Raw genomic sequence first — 20253 nt, 5'->3', positions numbered from 1 at the left:
ACACACACAGACACACACACACACACACGGAGAAAGTGGCTTTATGCAAGCCTGTACTAAGTCGTGCCTCTATAACTCCCAACTATTAGCACTATAGCCTCCACCGCAGCTGGTTTTAATTAACGGAGACATGCTAAATGCTAGCAGTGTTCCAGCTGGTTGCCATGGCAGCCCCGTTGCGGTAGCAGTTTATGCCACAGCGCAAGGTGAGGAGGTGTCAGCAGGTCGCCGCTATCTGTGTGGAAGTTTCTCTCTCTCTCTCTCTGTCTCTCTCTCTCTCTCTTTCTCTCTCTCTCTCTCTCTCTGATGTGATGATCGGCTTCAGTCGTCAGGCGCCGGAGCTCGAGCTCATCCGAGCTGTGAGGCGCAGCGCCCCCTTGCTGCGGGTTGTGAAAGACAGGTGACGTCATGGAATAAATTCAATAAGAGCAGCGTTCAAAAAAAAAAAAAAATGAAGAAACAAAACATGTGACTCAATAAATAAATCTTAAACAAGTATATAACAATTTGTTTCTAGCCGTCCTCTCAGGATTGCAGCACATTTCTGACTCCAGCACTGCAGGAGCTTTATCACTGAGAGACACACGACGAACACACACACACACACACACACACACACACACACACACACACACACACACACACAGACAAAAGCACATGTAAGTAACCACGAGCTATTATTATTATTATTATTATTGGAGCAAATGTGAATGTGTCTTCTTTTGCCAGTCACTTTGACTTCTTTGACTTCTGGTATACGTTTAATTTTTGACTTTGCTTTTTTTTTTTTTTTGTCTAATAATGGAGTTTGTTTAGTTAGTTTTTTCCCCCTCAAATACAGAAGTTAGTAAGTTAGAGAAGGTAGTACGGCACTTTGTTTTTCACGGAACAACCAGAAATATTGTTTCATGGCAGCCCCTCTGAAGAGTCAAAATGTTGATTGTTGATTGAATGTTGATTGTAAAAAAAGTACTTACTTTTAATGGGTATTTTGTCTGTTAATATGTTCTTTAGGGATAGACTTAAAGCAACATATGAATGAAACATTGTAAAATGATTCATTACACACATCATGTGGTCCAGCTCTGAGAGTGGTGATATGTGGCTTACAATCAGTTTTCTTTACAAGTATTATATTTTAACATATATTGTAGACAAATTTTATAATATTCAGTGTTTCATGAGTAATTTTGCTATGTTTTTGCATAATTTTAACTGTTATTATTAATGTTATCCATTTTAGCTGTGTTTAATTTTACAAATGTTAACTGCTCAGGGATTTTATTTCCTGTTCTAAAACATATATATGTTCCTTGTCATTTTTGTTAAAGATGAGATTAATTATGTGGATTAATTATATGAATTTATGTAAAATAGAAGTTCTTGTTTTGAATTGTTTTAATAAATAGTGACAGACGTAGCTTTAATTTATTATTTTTTCATTTGACATCTTCTACTCTCCCCCCCACCCCAAGTTGTCACAGAAGAAGAGAATGATGGTGTAAAACCTGCATGCTAAACCTAAGGTTTAGCATGCAGATCAAAAAGCTGAGTAACATAAATTTCAGCATCATCTGACCAGAGGACCTTCACCAAAAACTTAGTTTAATATTAAAGTATGTTCTTATTTGTTTCTTTCTTTGTTGAGACAACACAAAATGTACATATTTTATGTATGTAAAAAATATATATGTATATATGTGCCATGACAACATGGGTAAAATCATACTTTGACAATCTTTTTTCAGCTCATGTTTGTTGCGATGAGATAAAAAAATTAAACTTTTTCACAACGTATATTGCTTCTGTGTATCTTGTATATAAAATTGAGAATATACGGAAAAAAATAGACTCCAAAAATAATTTTGACACCATGTTATTTGTCTTCTTAATGCAAATACCATCACCTCCATGACTGAAAAAAAAAAAAAATCAGTTGACAAGTTTTTTATTATTATCATTATTATGAACAAGTAACAAGTCATTTATGTTGCTAAAATGGAATATTTGGAGTCGGAGCCTCTCAACAGTGGAAATTAAACATAAGAAAAAGGACGTTTGTGGTAAAGGCAGACTGTACCAGGCTAAAAAAATTAAAAATAAATAATAATAATAATAATAAATACATATATATAATTATGGTTTAATTGCATTCATCTTCACACATTTGCATTCAGGATATGCAGAGCATCTCCATTCAGCTGCTCCAGCTGTGAATATACGTGGCCTATCCAAAATAACACTAATGTGCTACATCACTTCAACAAATCCCACTGTGAGGAGGAAACAGGCCATTTCCCACTGCCTGCTTCCGTACTGCGTGACCTCCCCCTCCAGCAACCCGCAGAACAAAGTCAACGGTGGGCGGGGCCACGGGGGCTCAGTTTTCAGCCCTCTTCGGCTGTCACAGCCTTGATTTCGAGCGCTCATTGGCTCCTGTCTGCGCACACGTCACAATCATGATTAGAATTGATGATCGGGACATTCTGATTTCATTGTCTAGCAAAAAGGGGGACCGGGGAAGAAATCTGCTGATTTGGAGCGTCCGTCTGATTTTGACATCAGAAATGGTATGAAAGAAAGTGATTTCACTTTTAAGAGAAGCCCGCGGTAAATTGCTGCTTTGCTTTTATCCCGTCCGGAGCTGGAGACAGCAAGAGGAAGCTATCCGGGATCGGGAAATTATAGATTTGAAGGAAAACTTTAGCTGCGGCTATCCATAGGGGGAAGCTATGCTAACGCTAGCTTAGCGTGGGCTGGCTCGTACATGGCGGCTTTGGGCCTGCATGGCCGCCGCGGCGGAGCGACTCTTACCCGGTTTGTTTACTTTCTAGGTCCTGGTCGTGGAGTTTAGTCACGCGCTTCCTGCGTGGTTAATGTGTTTTTAAAGCCGCTGGCTGACGTGTTGACGGCGGACTCGTTTGACGTGCCCACTATTTGTTTGCTAATTCTCACCGCAGATTCCATATTGACTGTAGCCATGCGCAGTCCGCCTGCCAAAATAAACCTGCTGTGTGCTTATTGGTCGCACAACATTCCCGTATGGGACTTTGTGTTTATCAAACCCTCCTTAAAACTGGGCCACTGTTGTCTTCCAGCTCCCTGCGTTTCCGAATGGGTTATACTTCAAACTTTATACTTAATAAGTCGGTTTACTTAAAGCTATGTTTCTTTTTTTATCGTACCGACCTTAAGGCTTCATGAAAAAGTTATAAATATGGCAATATGTGTTTACTAGCTAGGGAACCATAATCTCGCATCGAGAAAATGTATAAATATTATTTCATTTGTTCAGAGCGGAGATACAATAGCACCATGATAATAATGATTTAAAAAAAACACCGGTGGTACAGAACAATCATATAAAATACATTTTACTTGATAAATTAATACTTTGTTAGATTGATCAGAGCATTTAGGAACTTTAAATTAATATGCAAAGTAATCCAGCGTTTTTTGTAGTTAACTAATTCAATTAAAAAGTTACATTGTAATTACAGTAAACAATCAAATATAACTCTTTAAATGTAATGCAAGTGTAAAGTGTGTGGTAAAAATAAGTTACAATCCAATGAAAATGGTTTAATAGATAAATAGTAATTATTAACTTTGTAAAAAAAAAAGGGGAAAATTCCCATCAATTTCTCCTATTTCAGTGCTGATCTTTGAAAATTTCCACACACAAATAAAATGACAGAAGCTAAAAGTAGACTATCACATGACTTTCAATGGCCCTCTACATAGTGTGCATGCTCTTTCTTGTTTCGCTTGGAATAAAGATTATGTCCACTTTGCTTTCCTCCTCAGCCATTTTACACAGAGGTGTGGGAGGCACAGTGCAGCAAGATGACTTCAAGGTCGACAGCGGAGATCTAGAAAAATGGAGGTGGTGCTGTGATCTGCATGGCTGCCTCGTTCCCCTCTAGTAGTGATATGGATGCGTGGCCACAGAGGCGTGGCCTGCAGACTGTGAGTATGTCAGCGCTAAATATGCATAAAAAAGACGTTTCGGTTTTGTTGCTGTGATGCAGTACTTCATCTCTCTGGGGGAAAAATTAATACAAGTCCTTACCTGAGTCCAATTGAAAATCTATCGCAAGACATAAAAACTGGGGATCGTAGATGCTTTCTATCTAATCTGACAAAAATAAATTTGGGAAAAAATCAACAGAAACTAAGTAAAAGGAAAAAGATATATTGTTTCCATTTTAACTTTTCACAAAGATGTGCAACACACACCTCCACTGAGTCAATACTTTCTAAAGACCCATTTGCACTACAGTTGCTACTGCAAATATTTTGGTAAATATCTGTTGAGCTTGAAATAATATAATTAATTAGTAGGTCACTATTAACGATATCAAAGTGTTACCCAGTGCTTAGAAATAAAGTAACTTTGTCACAGCAGAAGATTCTTGCCACCCTCCTATAAAGGCCGGATAGTCCCTTTATCCCATCATCTCATATAGACCTTTGTGAAAAAGATGCTATTGACGAAGTTGGTCAGCGGCCGGTTTGTGGTGATCTGAGGAGTTTCCCTCCTTCTGCTTGTCTGTCAGATGAACCTTCGGTCTGTATTCACGGCTGAGCAGCAGAGGATCCTGGAACGCTACTATGAGAACGGGATGACCAACCAGAGCAAGGCCTGCTTCCAGCTGATTCTGCAGTGTGCTCAAGAGGCCAAGTTGGACTTCAGTGTTGTCCGGGTAAGCCGGTAGAAATCGCTCATGAAAAAGCGGGAAGGAAGCAAAACCGCTTGCTTTAAAGGAAATGAGTCTGGTTTGTAGGAGTAGGTGTGTTTTGCTGATACCTTCGGTAAAGTCTTGCACCGATTCCTTGTTGGATCAGGTTCCTGAACGGACCCCACGTTTTCTTTCCTGCAGACATGGGTTGGCAACAAACGACGAAAACTGGCCTCCAAGGTCGAGCAGAACGGAAGCGCGTCTCATCCCTTGTCGAGCCACGGAATAGCTGGAGGGCTGCTCTCCGGTCCCGCCCTGGCTGGAAGCGTGCTGTCCAATCACAGCCTAGCGACAGGGGCGCTGCTTCCTGCTGACATAGCCGCTGCCCGAAACATCCAGAACCGCGTACACCTCCTCCCTCCATCCTCGTCTTTCCCCGCTCTCTCTTCGGCGTCTTCCTCTCCGTCGTCATCCTCACCCCTCAGTAGCGGAAGCAACAACAACAACAACAACGACGTAATACTGACTGGGATTTACTCTCTGAACCCCGTCCCCCGCTCTCGACTGAGACCTCAGGCCCCCCAGTCTCAGTCGGACTCCGAGATTTCCATCCGCACGTCTTCGTCTCTGATCAACCAGGCTCTGCAGAGCAGGAGCACTTCCACGTCCTCACCCATCCACTCCAAGTTACTGACCCCCTCTGCCACGCTCCCGCCCCTGACGTCTGCCTCAGGTTCTTTAGTCTACACTGCAATCAGGAAGGGCACTTTATCCGTTGGGGACGGGGGGATAAGTGCCGGCGCAGGGCTGGTACCCCACAGCTGGACTAGACAATACGGTACCGTGCAAACTCGCCCTTGGTCGTCGTCTTCACAATCCCAATCTCAGCTTCAGCCTAGACCTCACTCCAACCCCCAACCTCAACCGCCTGCGCCGCAAAAGCCTCGAGCCTCCCTCCCCGCCCAGAACGCAGGGCCCTCTTCCGAACAAACGCCTCGCATTCAGCAAGTCTTCACCCTGTCGGAGAAGGGCGACAGGGAGCGCCCGAGGCCCGGGCAAGCGTCCGCTCCAAGAAGCCAGGAGACCCACAGGCCGACGCCTCACCCTCTGGACTCCGGTCACAACTTCTCCATTGCCATGGAAACGGGAAACGAAGAGGACGAGTGGCTGAGGGAGGAGGAGTTGGCCAACATGGCCGCCCAGACGCACATCCACAGGGAGCAGCCGGTGACCAGCCCGACGGGAGGCGAAGCGTCCGTCACCAAGGGGAACCGCACTCCTCCCGCCACGGGCTCCAGACCGGCGGCGCCTCCCAGCAACGCGGCACTTCAGGGCAGCTACTCCCTCACAGTACAGACCTCACTCCCAGGCGAACCCAGCTCACAGGTAAGGACAGGTTTCTGTTTCGGGTATCGATACTCCTCAAAGGGATTTAATGTGATTAACTTGTGTTTTTTAAACACAGCCTTCACTCGGTGTGTCTGCTGCCCCCTGGGTAATCAACAGCTCCAGAAAGAGAACAGTAAGTATTTGTGATCAACTACTAGACCGTTCCTAAACGAAGGTTTACGGTCTGTGCCATAACAAAAAAAGAAAAAAAAAAAAAAGAAATCTTAACTGCTTTAAAAAGGTGCAACTTCTGATGAAAATGATGTCATTACATCAAGCAGACTGTGACATATTTTCTTCCAGGCCTGTCTTGTGTTTTGCCCCATTCATTTTCCAGTATTTTCTGACCACCATGTTTCCATGGGGATGGTGTGTTTTGTTTTCCCCTCTGTAAAACATTTCGAAAACCATCTGCACAGCTCTTTGTTGGCCTCTCTATTAAAATTTCTGACAATAATGCAGCAAAAAGTGAAAAAAAATTATAGAACAGCTATTTGTTCAACTTTCTTGAAATATCTTTTTTTTTTATTTTACCAACTTGACCACTAGAACGGTTTTACCTCATGTTTTTAGACGGTGGCTCAGTTTATAAAAAGCAGCCACGTCTGACGTCGTGGATTATTGCCACATACCCTCCATTTCAGTCTCATCTTTCCACAGGACGTTGCTCCAAATATCTTGTGGTTTGTTCAGATGCAACTTTGGAAGCCCCAAATCTGTCGACCATGTTGTTTTTAGAGAGAGGAGGCCTTCGTTTTGCAACCGTTTTCTAATAAATCAAACTTGCTCAGTCTTTATATGCTTACTGTAGAGAGCGGAAAGGAGCTCCCTCAGTCTGACCTCTTCCAGCAGCTGGTCCTTATTTTTTTATTTATTATTTTTTCTGCTGTGGAACTCAGAATTGTTTGGATACTGTAAGCCTTCCTGCAGTCCTGGGCAGCAACCCTTGCTTTTATAAGAACAATCTGGTCATTTTTCTTGCATTTAGGTGACACCTGAACTTTACAGGTGTCACAATTTTTCATCTTTTCTTTTAAAAGTTCAAACATTTACTGAGGAGTAGCTACTTAAGTGACTAAAAATGTTTGTTTTTGTTAATTTTGTTATGAAATTAGATGGTTAAAGGGGAATAAAAGGTACTTGTGTTTGTATTATATGTAGACACCANTAATAATAATAATAATAATAATAATAATAATAATAATAATAATAATAATAATAATAATAATAAATACATATATATAATTATGGTTTAATTGCATTCATCTTCACACATTTGCATTCAGGATATGCAGAGCATCTCCATTCAGCTGCTCCAGCTGTGAATATACGTGGCCTATCCAAAATAACACTAATGTGCTACATCACTTCAACAAATCCCACTGTGAGGAGGAAACAGGCCATTTCCCACTGCCTGCTTCCGTACTGCGTGACCTCCCCCTCCAGCAACCCGCAGAACAAAGTCAACGGTGGGCGGGGCCACGGGGGCTCAGTTTTCAGCCCTCTTCGGCTGTCACAGCCTTGATTTCGAGCGCTCATTGGCTCCTGTCTGCGCACACGTCACAATCATGATTAGAATTGATGATCGGGACATTCTGATTTCATTGTCTAGCAAAAAGGGGGACCGGGGAAGAAATCTGCTGATTTGGAGCGTCCGTCTGATTTTGACATCAGAAATGGTATGAAAGAAAGTGATTTCACTTTTAAGAGAAGCCCGCGGTAAATTGCTGCTTTGCTTTTATCCCGTCCGGAGCTGGAGACAGCAAGAGGAAGCTATCCGGGATCGGGAAATTATAGATTTGAAGGAAAACTTTAGCTGCGGCTATCCATAGGGGGAAGCTATGCTAACGCTAGCTTAGCGTGGGCTGGCTCGTACATGGCGGCTTTGGGCCTGCATGGCCGCCGCGGCGGAGCGACTCTTACCCGGTTTGTTTACTTTCTAGGTCCTGGTCGTGGAGTTTAGTCACGCGCTTCCTGCGTGGTTAATGTGTTTTTAAAGCCGCTGGCTGACGTGTTGACGGCGGACTCGTTTGACGTGCCCACTATTTGTTTGCTAATTCTCACCGCAGATTCCATATTGACTGTAGCCATGCGCAGTCCGCCTGCCAAAATAAACCTGCTGTGTGCTTATTGGTCGCACAACATTCCCGTATGGGACTTTGTGTTTATCAAACCCTCCTTAAAACTGGGCCACTGTTGTCTTCCAGCTCCCTGCGTTTCCGAATGGGTTATACTTCAAACTTTATACTTAATAAGTCGGTTTACTTAAAGCTATGTTTCTTTTTTTATCGTACCGACCTTAAGGCTTCATGAAAAAGTTATAAATATGGCAATATGTGTTTACTAGCTAGGGAACCATAATCTCGCATCGAGAAAATGTATAAATATTATTTCATTTGTTCAGAGCGGAGATACAATAGCACCATGATAATAATGATTTAAAAAAAACACCGGTGGTACAGAACAATCATATAAAATACATTTTACTTGATAAATTAATACTTTGTTAGATTGATCAGAGCATTTAGGAACTTTAAATTAATATGCAAAGTAATCCAGCGTTTTTTGTAGTTAACTAATTCAATTAAAAAGTTACATTGTAATTACAGTAAACAATCAAATATAACTCTTTAAATGTAATGCAAGTGTAAAGTGTGTGGTAAAAATAAGTTACAATCCAATGAAAATGGTTTAATAGATAAATAGTAATTATTAACTTTGTAAAAAAAAAAGGGGAAAATTCCCATCAATTTCTCCTATTTCAGTGCTGATCTTTGAAAATTTCCACACACAAATAAAATGACAGAAGCTAAAAGTAGACTATCACATGACTTTCAATGGCCCTCTACATAGTGTGCATGCTCTTTCTTGTTTCGCTTGGAATAAAGATTATGTCCACTTTGCTTTCCTCCTCAGCCATTTTACACAGAGGTGTGGGAGGCACAGTGCAGCAAGATGACTTCAAGGTCGACAGCGGAGATCTAGAAAAATGGAGGTGGTGCTGTGATCTGCATGGCTGCCTCGTTCCCCTCTAGTAGTGATATGGATGCGTGGCCACAGAGGCGTGGCCTGCAGACTGTGAGTATGTCAGCGCTAAATATGCATAAAAAAGACGTTTCGGTTTTGTTGCTGTGATGCAGTACTTCATCTCTCTGGGGGAAAAATTAATACAAGTCCTTACCTGAGTCCAATTGAAAATCTATCGCAAGACATAAAAACTGGGGATCGTAGATGCTTTCTATCTAATCTGACAAAAATAAATTTGGGAAAAAATCAACAGAAACTAAGTAAAAGGAAAAAGATATATTGTTTCCATTTTAACTTTTCACAAAGATGTGCAACACACACCTCCACTGAGTCAATACTTTCTAAAGACCCATTTGCACTACAGTTGCTACTGCAAATATTTTGGTAAATATCTGTTGAGCTTGAAATAATATAATTAATTAGTAGGTCACTATTAACGATATCAAAGTGTTACCCAGTGCTTAGAAATAAAGTAACTTTGTCACAGCAGAAGATTCTTGCCACCCTCCTATAAAGGCCGGATAGTCCCTTTATCCCATCATCTCATATAGACCTTTGTGAAAAAGATGCTATTGACGAAGTTGGTCAGCGGCCGGTTTGTGGTGATCTGAGGAGTTTCCCTCCTTCTGCTTGTCTGTCAGATGAACCTTCGGTCTGTATTCACGGCTGAGCAGCAGAGGATCCTGGAACGCTACTATGAGAACGGGATGACCAACCAGAGCAAGGCCTGCTTCCAGCTGATTCTGCAGTGTGCTCAAGAGGCCAAGTTGGACTTCAGTGTTGTCCGGGTAAGCCGGTAGAAATCGCTCATGAAAAAGCGGGAAGGAAGCAAAACCGCTTGCTTTAAAGGAAATGAGTCTGGTTTGTAGGAGTAGGTGTGTTTTGCTGATACCTTCGGTAAAGTCTTGCACCGATTCCTTGTTGGATCAGGTTCCTGAACGGACCCCACGTTTTCTTTCCTGCAGACATGGGTTGGCAACAAACGACGAAAACTGGCCTCCAAGGTCGAGCAGAACGGAAGCGCGTCTCATCCCTTGTCGAGCCACGGAATAGCTGGAGGGCTGCTCTCCGGTCCCGCCCTGGCTGGAAGCGTGCTGTCCAATCACAGCCTAGCGACAGGGGCGCTGCTTCCTGCTGACATAGCCGCTGCCCGAAACATCCAGAACCGCGTACACCTCCTCCCTCCATCCTCGTCTTTCCCCGCTCTCTCTTCGGCGTCTTCCTCTCCGTCGTCATCCTCACCCCTCAGTAGCGGAAGCAACAACAACAACAACAACGACGTAATACTGACTGGGATTTACTCTCTGAACCCCGTCCCCCGCTCTCGACTGAGACCTCAGGCCCCCCAGTCTCAGTCGGACTCCGAGATTTCCATCCGCACGTCTTCGTCTCTGATCAACCAGGCTCTGCAGAGCAGGAGCACTTCCACGTCCTCACCCATCCACTCCAAGTTACTGACCCCCTCTGCCACGCTCCCGCCCCTGACGTCTGCCTCAGGTTCTTTAGTCTACACTGCAATCAGGAAGGGCACTTTATCCGTTGGGGACGGGGGGATAAGTGCCGGCGCAGGGCTGGTACCCCACAGCTGGACTAGACAATACGGTACCGTGCAAACTCGCCCTTGGTCGTCGTCTTCACAATCCCAATCTCAGCTTCAGCCTAGACCTCACTCCAACCCCCAACCTCAACCGCCTGCGCCGCAAAAGCCTCGAGCCTCCCTCCCCGCCCAGAACGCAGGGCCCTCTTCCGAACAAACGCCTCGCATTCAGCAAGTCTTCACCCTGTCGGAGAAGGGCGACAGGGAGCGCCCGAGGCCCGGGCAAGCGTCCGCTCCAAGAAGCCAGGAGACCCACAGGCCGACGCCTCACCCTCTGGACTCCGGTCACAACTTCTCCATTGCCATGGAAACGGGAAACGAAGAGGACGAGTGGCTGAGGGAGGAGGAGTTGGCCAACATGGCCGCCCAGACGCACATCCACAGGGAGCAGCCGGTGACCAGCCCGACGGGAGGCGAAGCGTCCGTCACCAAGGGGAACCGCACTCCTCCCGCCACGGGCTCCAGACCGGCGGCGCCTCCCAGCAACGCGGCACTTCAGGGCAGCTACTCCCTCACAGTACAGACCTCACTCCCAGGCGAACCCAGCTCACAGGTAAGGACAGGTTTCTGTTTCGGGTATCGATACTCCTCAAAGGGATTTAATGTGATTAACTTGTGTTTTTTAAACACAGCCTTCACTCGGTGTGTCTGCTGCCCCCTGGGTAATCAACAGCTCCAGAAAGAGAACAGTAAGTATTTGTGATCAACTACTAGACCGTTCCTAAACGAAGGTTTACGGTCTGTGCCATAACAAAAAAAGAAAAAAAAAAAAAAGAAATCTTAACTGCTTTAAAAAGGTGCAACTTCTGATGAAAATGATGTCATTACATCAAGCAGACTGTGACATATTTTCTTCCAGGCCTGTCTTGTGTTTTGCCCCATTCATTTTCCAGTATTTTCTGACCACCATGTTTCCATGGGGATGGTGTGTTTTGTTTTCCCCTCTGTAAAACATTTCGAAAACCATCTGCACAGCTCTTTGTTGGCCTCTCTATTAAAATTTCTGACAATAATGCAGCAAAAAGTGAAAAAAAATTATAGAACAGCTATTTGTTCAACTTTCTTGAAATATCTTTTTTTTTTATTTTACCAACTTGACCACTAGAACGGTTTTACCTCATGTTTTTAGACGGTGGCTCAGTTTATAAAAAGCAGCCACGTCTGACGTCGTGGATTATTGCCACATACCCTCCATTTCAGTCTCATCTTTCCACAGGACGTTGCTCCAAATATCTTGTGGTTTGTTCAGATGCAACTTTGGAAGCCCCAAATCTGTCGACCATGTTGTTTTTAGAGAGAGGAGGCCTTCGTTTTGCAACCGTTTTCTAATAAATCAAACTTGCTCAGTCTTTATATGCTTACTGTAGAGAGCGGAAAGGAGCTCCCTCAGTCTGACCTCTTCCAGCAGCTGGTCCTTATTTTTTTATTTATTATTTTTTCTGCTGTGGAACTCAGAATTGTTTGGATACTGTAAGCCTTCCTGCAGTCCTGGGCAGCAACCCTTGCTTTTATAAGAACAATCTGGTCATTTTTCTTGCATTTAGGTGACACCTGAACTTTACAGGTGTCACAATTTTTCATCTTTTCTTTTAAAAGTTCAAACATTTACTGAGGAGTAGCTACTTAAGTGACTAAAAATGTTTGTTTTTGTTAATTTTGTTATGAAATTAGATGGTTAAAGGGGAATAAAAGGTACTTGTGTTTGTATTATATGTAGACACCACTTTTCAAAATCCGTACCTCTTTGAGTTGAAAGAACTAAAGTGGATATGTTAAAACACATTGGTAGCTTTACTTTATTGAAAAATGTAAAAAAATAAATAAATTAAAGTTTCTACCTTTTGTTTGATGTTTTAACCATAAAGATTAAGAACTACTATACCTTACAGGAGTCCAGTAAGGCAGTCATATTTTAATTTTGAAAGACTACATTCATGTCTATAAGTCAAAAACCAAAAAAATTGATGACTGAAATATTAAAATTAAGAGGAATATGCCATTTAAATATAAATAAATGTAAAAATCCACATCATTTATTGAGATTTATAACATTTAACTCCTTTTAGGAATTGCAAGAACCACCAGAGTCTTGAAATCCAAACATTTTTCCTCATTTTATTATATTTTTCCCCACATTACACCACTACAACAATTTCAATACTTTTTCTAGACTTTTCAAAGCTGCACCAGAACCCCTTTACCAGTCCGAATCCCGTCTTCTTGTCGCTCCCGCAGCTGCAGGATCGGACCCAGTTCAGCGACGGTGACCTTGTCCAGCTGAAGCGCTACTGGGACCGCGGCATGACCAGTCTGGGCTCGGTGTGCAGAGAGAAGATCGCCGCCGCAGCCAACCAGCTCAACGTAGACACTGAAATCGTCAAGGTAAAGCTCTTTGCCGAAGGGTAAGAACAAAGAGCTGCGTACGTTTCAGCTCCAGGGATTCCTGACCGTCTGCTCCGTTAGTTTAGATGCGGGGTGTCAGCATGGAGGTCAGTCATTCCTCTCGCGACTTTGCCCCTCCGGCTATGTCTGCACCGAAACGGTCGCCCGGAGTCAGAGAAGGCCGAGCCGCATCTTGTCGGAAACACATTTCAGACACGAACTGATTCCATACAGCTAATTTCACTTATTTATTTATGTTATTTAGCTTTGGCTCTAAAGTCCAGCTAAAGATGAATGTGAATGTATCAGATGGAATCAGAGGGACGTCACAAAATTGGGACAAGCAGCTTTTCTGGGTCACAAACATTTTTTTAAATTTTTTTTTTACTTGTTTACACAAAGTTGTTTAAAAGTCATGCAGTAATATATATCGGGGCCAATGTAGGAATGCTTTTAGGCTAAATATAGTCGGTCTGGATTGGTTCAGACACACACACACACACACACCTCCAGCACTGTGCCTTCTCATTCACAAGGATGTTTGGTGCCAGAAAGGAAAAATGGCGTTCAGAGAGAACACAGGAAGTCTGAGCATTTAGTAACTTTTCTGGTTGGGATGGTTGAAGCGATTCCAATCGATGTGAAAGGAGAACAGTCAGCAAAGTTCCTCTACAGTCAAAGGTTGGATGTTTAATTTAAGTCGTGTTCAGATTCAGGTCGGTTGGAAAAAGGAAATAGATTCTGGCAGAAGGCTTTCTTTTTCTTTTTTGTTTTGCTTCTTTCCTCCATTTTTAGTATTTTTGTTCTGTTTTTCCTCTATTCCATCCTTTTCTTTTTTTTACTTTTGTGTTTGCTTCTCTTCTTTTTCTTTCAATATTTCTTTCCTTCATTTCTCCCTGTTTTGTTTCTTTCTTCTTTCATCTATTTTTTCTTTTATCGTTTCTTTCCTTTGTCCATTTGACTTTTTTGTGATTATTCTTTCCTTTTTTCTTTCTTCCCTCCTTTGTTTCTTTCTTTTTTGGTTCTATCCTCTATTCTTTTCTCTTTTTGTTTTTCTTTTTCCCTCATTTTTCCCTTTTTTGTTCTTTTCCTCTCCTCTATTGTTTCTTCTTTATTTTTTGTTTTTATCTTTCTCTATTTTTTCTCTTTCTTGCTTTCCTTCTGTTTTTTGGTTGTTTTTCTTTCTGTCTTCCCTCCTTACTTTCTTTTTTGGTTTCTTTCCCCCCTTATTTCCTTTCTTATTTTCATGACTGAACCGTTTTGTTCACATCTTTGAAACACTAAATTCTGAAAACCAGATTCTGGTACAAATTTGGAGGAACCTCGACTTCCCTCTCAGCTGTCTTTTTTTTTTTTTTTTGACCGGATAACGTTCCCTCGCTCCGCAACTATATATTTTTTGGTCTGAACATTCCTTCAGTTGTTTCCGTCTACATGTTGCCTCCTGCGTAAATCTCTTCATGCAGACGTGGATCAGCAACAGACGGAGGAAGTACCGCCTAATGGGGATTGAAATCCCGCCCCCTAAAGGCGGGCCCGCCGTGTTCACCAACCCGTCTCCAGGAAGCCAGTCGCCGGCGGCCGCCAGCCCCGACGAGGATCACCTCAGAACACCCGAACTCCCGGATGACCTGACTGACGGCGGCTCAGTCTGCATGTCTGAAGGTGTTGATTCATTTGCACGCGTGAACTCGTGTTTATTTATTTATGTTTTTGTACAAACTCTTTACATCTCGCTTTGTGTTCTCACACACAGACGGGACTGTCGATTCACACCACAGAGACGGAGACGATGAAAGTTACACATCCACTGCTGCTCCACTGGCCAATAATGTGGTATTTCATCAGTCACCTGACACTGCAGTAGAAAATTAAAAGTTTTCACTTGGAGAGTAATCACATATTTTATTGGATTGGTCGAAACTTTACATAAGATTGAACAACCAAAGCTTCAGTGCCTCGGCAGATGTTCACTCTCCTCAAACTTTTCCACGTCTTATTACATCACAATCACAAACTTCAGTGTCCTTTATTGAGGCTGCATGCGATCCGTCGACACGAGCGGAAAAGAGGATACATGAGGGCTTTCTCATTGTTTTTAAGTCAGAAAAAGCACGTCTGCTGAACCGTTGGCCGTTCTTCTTCACTAAACAACTCGAGCTCCATTGTCACCGATACCAGATCTAGATCTTTCATTATCAGGACCAATACAGATCCTGACATTAATATCGGATCGGTGCATCTGTGCTGTGATCTGAACCATTTCACTGCTGCTTTCTCTGTATGTTTGTGGTCATTTCTATGAAAGCAATCGATTACAAAAGAAAGACGGCCGAACGCAAACGCCACCTTCTTCCTATTTTTTTGTAAGGAAACGAAAAATGATTATTTCCATTTGCAACTAAGCGATACTTTGTGTGAGTCCGTTACATAAAAGTCACATTAAAACGAGCCATTGATTGTGGCAAAACGTGGAAAGGTTCTGCTTGTATAGAAACATTTGCAAGGCCTTTAAAAGCTTTCATCCAACACACCTTATCGTTTTTTGTTCTTTTTTTTTTTTTAGTAACCAGATAAGAACAAATTCTCATTTTCAACGACCTGTTCAGAAAACTTTTAAACATCAAACGGTGGAAAACAGAATATCATAAACAGAAAAAAATAAAAGTACTGACTAAACGTAGAATAATGCACGTGGTAAGACAACAGTTTTTAAAAGCAGGTACAGGAACGTCTTCTGCGAAGGGTCAGTTTATCCGATCTGTGTGTTTGGCAGAAGATCGAAGTAATCGATGAGGACGAAGAAGCTGATGAAGATGGCGACTTGATGGTGTCAGACCTTGAGCAAATGCAGAACCTGCTGGAATTTAAGGTGAAAACTCTTTCACGCTGACCAAACGAGAGGTTCTGCATGTTTCTGTGGTTCAGTTAAAAAAAAAAAAGCTGATTTAAAAGAACTGTTTGTTTATGGAACCCTTCTTCTTTTTCAGCACGAGGAAGTGCAGTTCCTAGAGAACGAGCTAGAGAACCAAAAACAGAAATACCAGGAGCTCGCTAACTTCACAGAGAGCCTGCTCAGCGCTGTGAGAGACAACGACCTGGAGAGACAGAAGGTGCATTTCGAAATGTTCAAATTCGAAAAGTAACAAAATCCGTCCGACATTTCCAACCTGACGCCTGCTGGATGTGTGCTTAGGAACTTTTGGCCAGTCTACCTCAGACGTCAGACCAGGACTGGGATGAGTCGGCGGAGAGGAACGCCCAGACGGATCCGACGCCCGACCACAGAACCCAGACGGACGGCTTGGCTCAGGCTGGCGAAAGACTCCCGCCGGTCGACGCAAACCAAGACCGCTCGGCAACCGAAGTCACCGAGCCCTCTGCATCAGAGGAAGAAGGGACAGAACTGAAGTGACTCTCTGCACTCGTACGAATGGTTAGCACTCCACTCAGAGACAGAGAGAGAGAGGCGGGCCTAGTCTGACGGTTAGTGGTAAACTCCATGCACAGTGCCTGTGGGATGATGCTTCACTATGACTGTTTGGCTGAACAATGCCTTTTTTATTTTTATTTTATTTTATTTTTGTAACTGCATATCATTCGCCTTGCTCTGGCCCAGTCTGGAGAGAACAATAAATGACCTCTAACCTAAACGTGTTGGCCCTTTTTCCTTATGTCAGCCTGGAAACACCCACCACACTTCAGTGATATTAACTTTTGTTAGAAAAACTTTTTTTTTGGTAGATTACTGGTTCAATCAAACTGAAACTGCAGAAGTTAAGTTTATTTATCTGTGTGGCATCTTTCAGCAACAAGGCAGTGCAAACTGCTTTACACCATAAAAACATAGTAGAGTAACAAAGTAAGATTTGATTCTAAGTTTTGCCTTTTCAGCTCTATTCAAGTCTGGAATGGTGCCTAAATGCAGATCCAGAGGCGTTTATTGGTTGGCTGATGCCTCTATGTTTTCAGACTCCTATTGGTCCTTGGGAGGAGATAGTCAACAATGATGAAAAGAAGGTGTTTAAATCCACATATTTATCCTTTTTCATCATTCCAAGTCTGTTGCCACAAAGATCCAGTCTTGCCATCATGTGAGCAAATTACATACTTCCTATTGAGTTCAAGAAGAGTTTAACAAACTCCAAAGGTTTAGATTTGTGACCATGGAACATCAACATTTTACCTCAGTGTCCCTCAAGAAGCTTCTTCTTTCTTCCCTTACCATCCAACTCAACTTGATTTGCAGCAAGTTAAACTTGTTTCACAGTTCAAAGGCGTTTTAATTATCACTCTGACTATAAACACTAACACGTGGAGGCAGGTTATTTGAAGATAAAGATTGAGACACACATCTTGCCTTACTTGAATGACATGTTCTCTAGTGTTTTCCACTTTTGAAGAGTAGCTTAGAGTCACTTTTAGACCGCACTGAAACAGGAAGTGAATAAAAACTGATCAGCCTAAAGAATTTCTAAATGAAAACAATGGTATATTTTAACAGATTTGTCTAGTGGGAGATTATGCTGAATAAAATATACATTTATTTTAATATCTTAAGTTCACGCGAGGGGTTTCCACAACTATGTCTGGGTGTGCCTCAGCATCAGAGCCGAAACGGCCATTTGTTTACAAACGCAGACCTGTAGTATTCAGTTTGTCCCCGTGTCTCACCGCACTTAATTAGGCTGCTGGTGGGTGGGAGGGCTGAAGAGGGAAAGTGGATGAGCCTTAAAGCCTCTTACTTCCCACCTGAATTAGGTATGGGCGAGCTTACCCTGCGCCCGCTTTGAAACAATCAACTTACACAGCTCGGAACCGTGGGAACTTGTCGAAATCTGCGTCAGGAATTCGTGAGACTCCTCGCATGTCACGGCGGGGCGATTTCCATTTCAGTCGCAAGCCAAGACGTCCGTCCACCGGATGTGTGCGTGTGTCATTCACAGCGTGTGACACACAGCACCAAATCCCCCCCGCAGCAGCAGCACCAGCAGCAGCAGCGCATCCACGCTCCCCTCCTCTCAGTCTGGAGAGCTGCTGCTCTGCTTTGGACTGGGGGAAATCCTTAACTGAGCTGCGTCATAATATACGTCAATAAACTCTCATTCACCGACGGTCAGGTACCACAGTAGCCGCCATATTCGCATATCCATGGCAGGGTTAGCGGTGCTCTCTGCGAGCTTATGATCGGCAACACCAACACTCCCCCCTGCGTCGAGCTCGCATCCCTTCCTAATAGCGGTCCGCAGCCACTCGACCCAGGGCATCCGGACAGAGAGGCAGAGCAAGCCGCGCGGACGTCCACAGAGAGGGGAAGACATGCAGCGTGGAGAGGGGGTCTAGGTTGACTACGATGCCTTAGACTTGGAGAGAGGAATCCTGGCACAAGATGGAGGTAAACAGCGTTAGCAGCGAGGTGAGCGGACAAATGCGTGCTTTGCATACCAATCTTATCGGCATTGTTTTTAGCGTTGTGACGTTCAGTGGAGTTAGCCGTGTTATGCTGGTGCTGGCGTCACGATTTGCAGCGCACTGTGATGCATGCTAACGCGTTAGCTCGGGCTAACAGCTGGTTATATTTAATCCAGTCGCTCCGACGCCGCATGTTTGTTTCACGACAGTCTGTTTGTACTTTCACGGATAATTTTTAACTTTGTGCACCAGCCGCGGTTTTTATCCATTCAAACAAGCGCTTCATTTTGGCATTTGTTGCTCTTTTAACAGCTCTGGGGGAGTTTACTTCATAGCTAGCATAGCGCATTTAGCATTAGCATTTGCTAGCTTGTTGGCTAATTTCTTGTTGCCTTGAAAGTTAGTGACAAGTTATGAACAAACCCTGTCACATAAGTAATTACGGCCTAATTAAGTGTGTCATTTATATAAAATAAACTTTTAGATCCTGTTTTTGGGTTTGCTTGTTTGTTTGTTGTTGTTTTTTAGTTTGCGGTTCTGTCCGGCATTTAATCAGACTGCTATACAACTTTAGCGTTGGTTTGTCAACAGGAATTAAATGGGTATCAAATAATGCCGAGATTATATGAAAATATGAAACCGTTACAAACAATTATAGCATTTTAAAGTCATGTGTGAAATCATGGGGATTTGAAATGAAAGTCAGCGCTTCCTCAGTTAAAAATCAGAAACTACCTATTAGTTATCTCAGGAAGATGAAGCAGTTTTTAAGTCTAACCTATAATTTGAGGCAATTCTTTTGAGTATCTTTAAAATAATCACGACCAGACAGCTTATTCCAAATGTGACTAAAACTAGTTAAATATAATTCCACATGCAGTAATTTAATTGAAATCTTCTTTTGTATTCCACTGGTGACTCCTAAGAACACGTCTAAATTCATGCCATGTCACAAGTTTGGTTTGTTTTAGCGTGTGATTACATAGTTTTTGAAGATAAGGAAGGTTTCCAAGCGAAGCAGAACCATCTCCACAATCCTGAACCGGCTTGTCTCAGGCATTGTTCTTCACACCTCCAGTCCAATAGTTTCTGACTGACTGATGGTGAGAGGTTTAAAGCCACATTATGATTAAAGCAGCCTCTTCCATTCTTTCTTTAACCATAATCGTCTGCTTGTTACGGTTGAGGAGTCAAAGGTTTTCTGTTGTTTGTTCTGTTTTCTTTAAGTATCTAAAACTTTTTCTTAATCTTCAAGGCAAATTCAGATACAGATAAGTTTTTACTCTGATTAATTAAACTCAGCTAAGCTAACTACTCCCACTATTTTTGACCTTGGAACCAAAAAGTTACAAGTTGCAGTAATCTGACTTCATAAAAATCACATACAGGTGAGAAACGTGTATGTATGTGTGTGTGCATATATATATATATATATATATTATTATTATTATGTTATGGATGCAAGACTACTACAAGTTTACTACAAATAAGAGAAAATTGCACACTTTTCCTTATTTGTCAGCTCTCAACAAATCAAATTGGCAGCAAAAAGTGATCATTTCATCTGTAGTTCCTACAGTTTTGAAAAGTAAATTATTTTATAGTCATAAAATCTGGATAGGTATAGAATATATTGTGGAAAAATGTTTACCACTTTTTCTATTATCTTAAGACAAGTATCTGAATTTCTAAAAAAAAAAAAAAAAAAAAAAAAAAAAGAAGGGCCCTTTCCCCACTTTTTTTTTTTTTTGTCCAGGTTTTTTT

General features: G+C 42.5%; 3 protein-coding genes across 5 annotated transcripts in view; all 3 read left to right on the top strand.

Moving 5' to 3' along the window:
* Positions 1-2167: 2167 nt before the first annotated feature.
* Positions 2168-6255, top strand: LOC106936751 (highly divergent homeobox-like). The gene is made up of 5 exons (XM_015017936.1): positions 2168-2570; positions 3808-3969; positions 4560-4706; positions 4884-6068; positions 6148-6255. Exons 2-5 carry the CDS (start codon positions 3904-3906, stop codon positions 6238-6240), a joined length of 1491 nt encoding a protein of 496 aa, XP_014873422.1. The 5' UTR covers positions 2168-2570; positions 3808-3903; the 3' UTR covers positions 6241-6255.
* A 1088-nt stretch (positions 6256-7343) lies between these two features.
* On the top strand, positions 7344-16730 carry hdx (highly divergent homeobox). Of its 2 annotated transcripts, none has more exons than XM_015017926.1 (11): positions 7344-7750; positions 8988-9149; positions 9740-9886; positions 10064-11248; positions 11328-11384; positions 12931-13077; positions 14544-14742; positions 14834-14913; positions 15857-15949; positions 16068-16190; positions 16274-16730. In XM_015017926.1, exons 2-11 carry the CDS (start codon positions 9084-9086, stop codon positions 16490-16492), a joined length of 2316 nt encoding a protein of 771 aa, XP_014873412.1. In that variant the 5' UTR covers positions 7344-7750; positions 8988-9083; the 3' UTR covers positions 16493-16730. The 2 variants fall into 2 exon arrangements, with proteins under 2 accessions (XP_014873412.1, XP_014873411.1); XM_015017925.1 differs by having other exon boundaries at positions 7345-7750; positions 15854-15949.
* Positions 16731-18156: 1426 nt separating this feature from the next.
* Positions 18157-20253, top strand: part of rps6kal (ribosomal protein S6 kinase a, like) — an 18866-nt gene continuing 16769 nt past the window's right edge. Inside the window, exon 1 of one of the 2 annotated variants that reach the window (XM_015017928.1) lies at positions 18157-18472. In XM_015017928.1, the coding sequence (XP_014873414.1) occupies positions 18467-18472 (6 nt within the window). In that variant the 5' untranslated portion in view covers positions 18157-18466. Of the gene's footprint in view, positions 18494-20253 lie in introns of both variants that reach the window. The other variant, XM_015017927.1, reaches the window with a different exon arrangement.

Source organism: Poecilia latipinna, unplaced genomic scaffold, assembly GCF_001443285.1.
Source record: "Poecilia latipinna isolate Pla-1442-1.1 unplaced genomic scaffold, P_latipinna-1.0 Scaffold2209, whole genome shotgun sequence".
NCBI lineage: Eukaryota > Metazoa > Chordata > Actinopteri > Cyprinodontiformes > Poeciliidae > Poecilia > Poecilia latipinna.
This window is presented reverse-complemented; position numbering and strand designations above follow the sequence as displayed.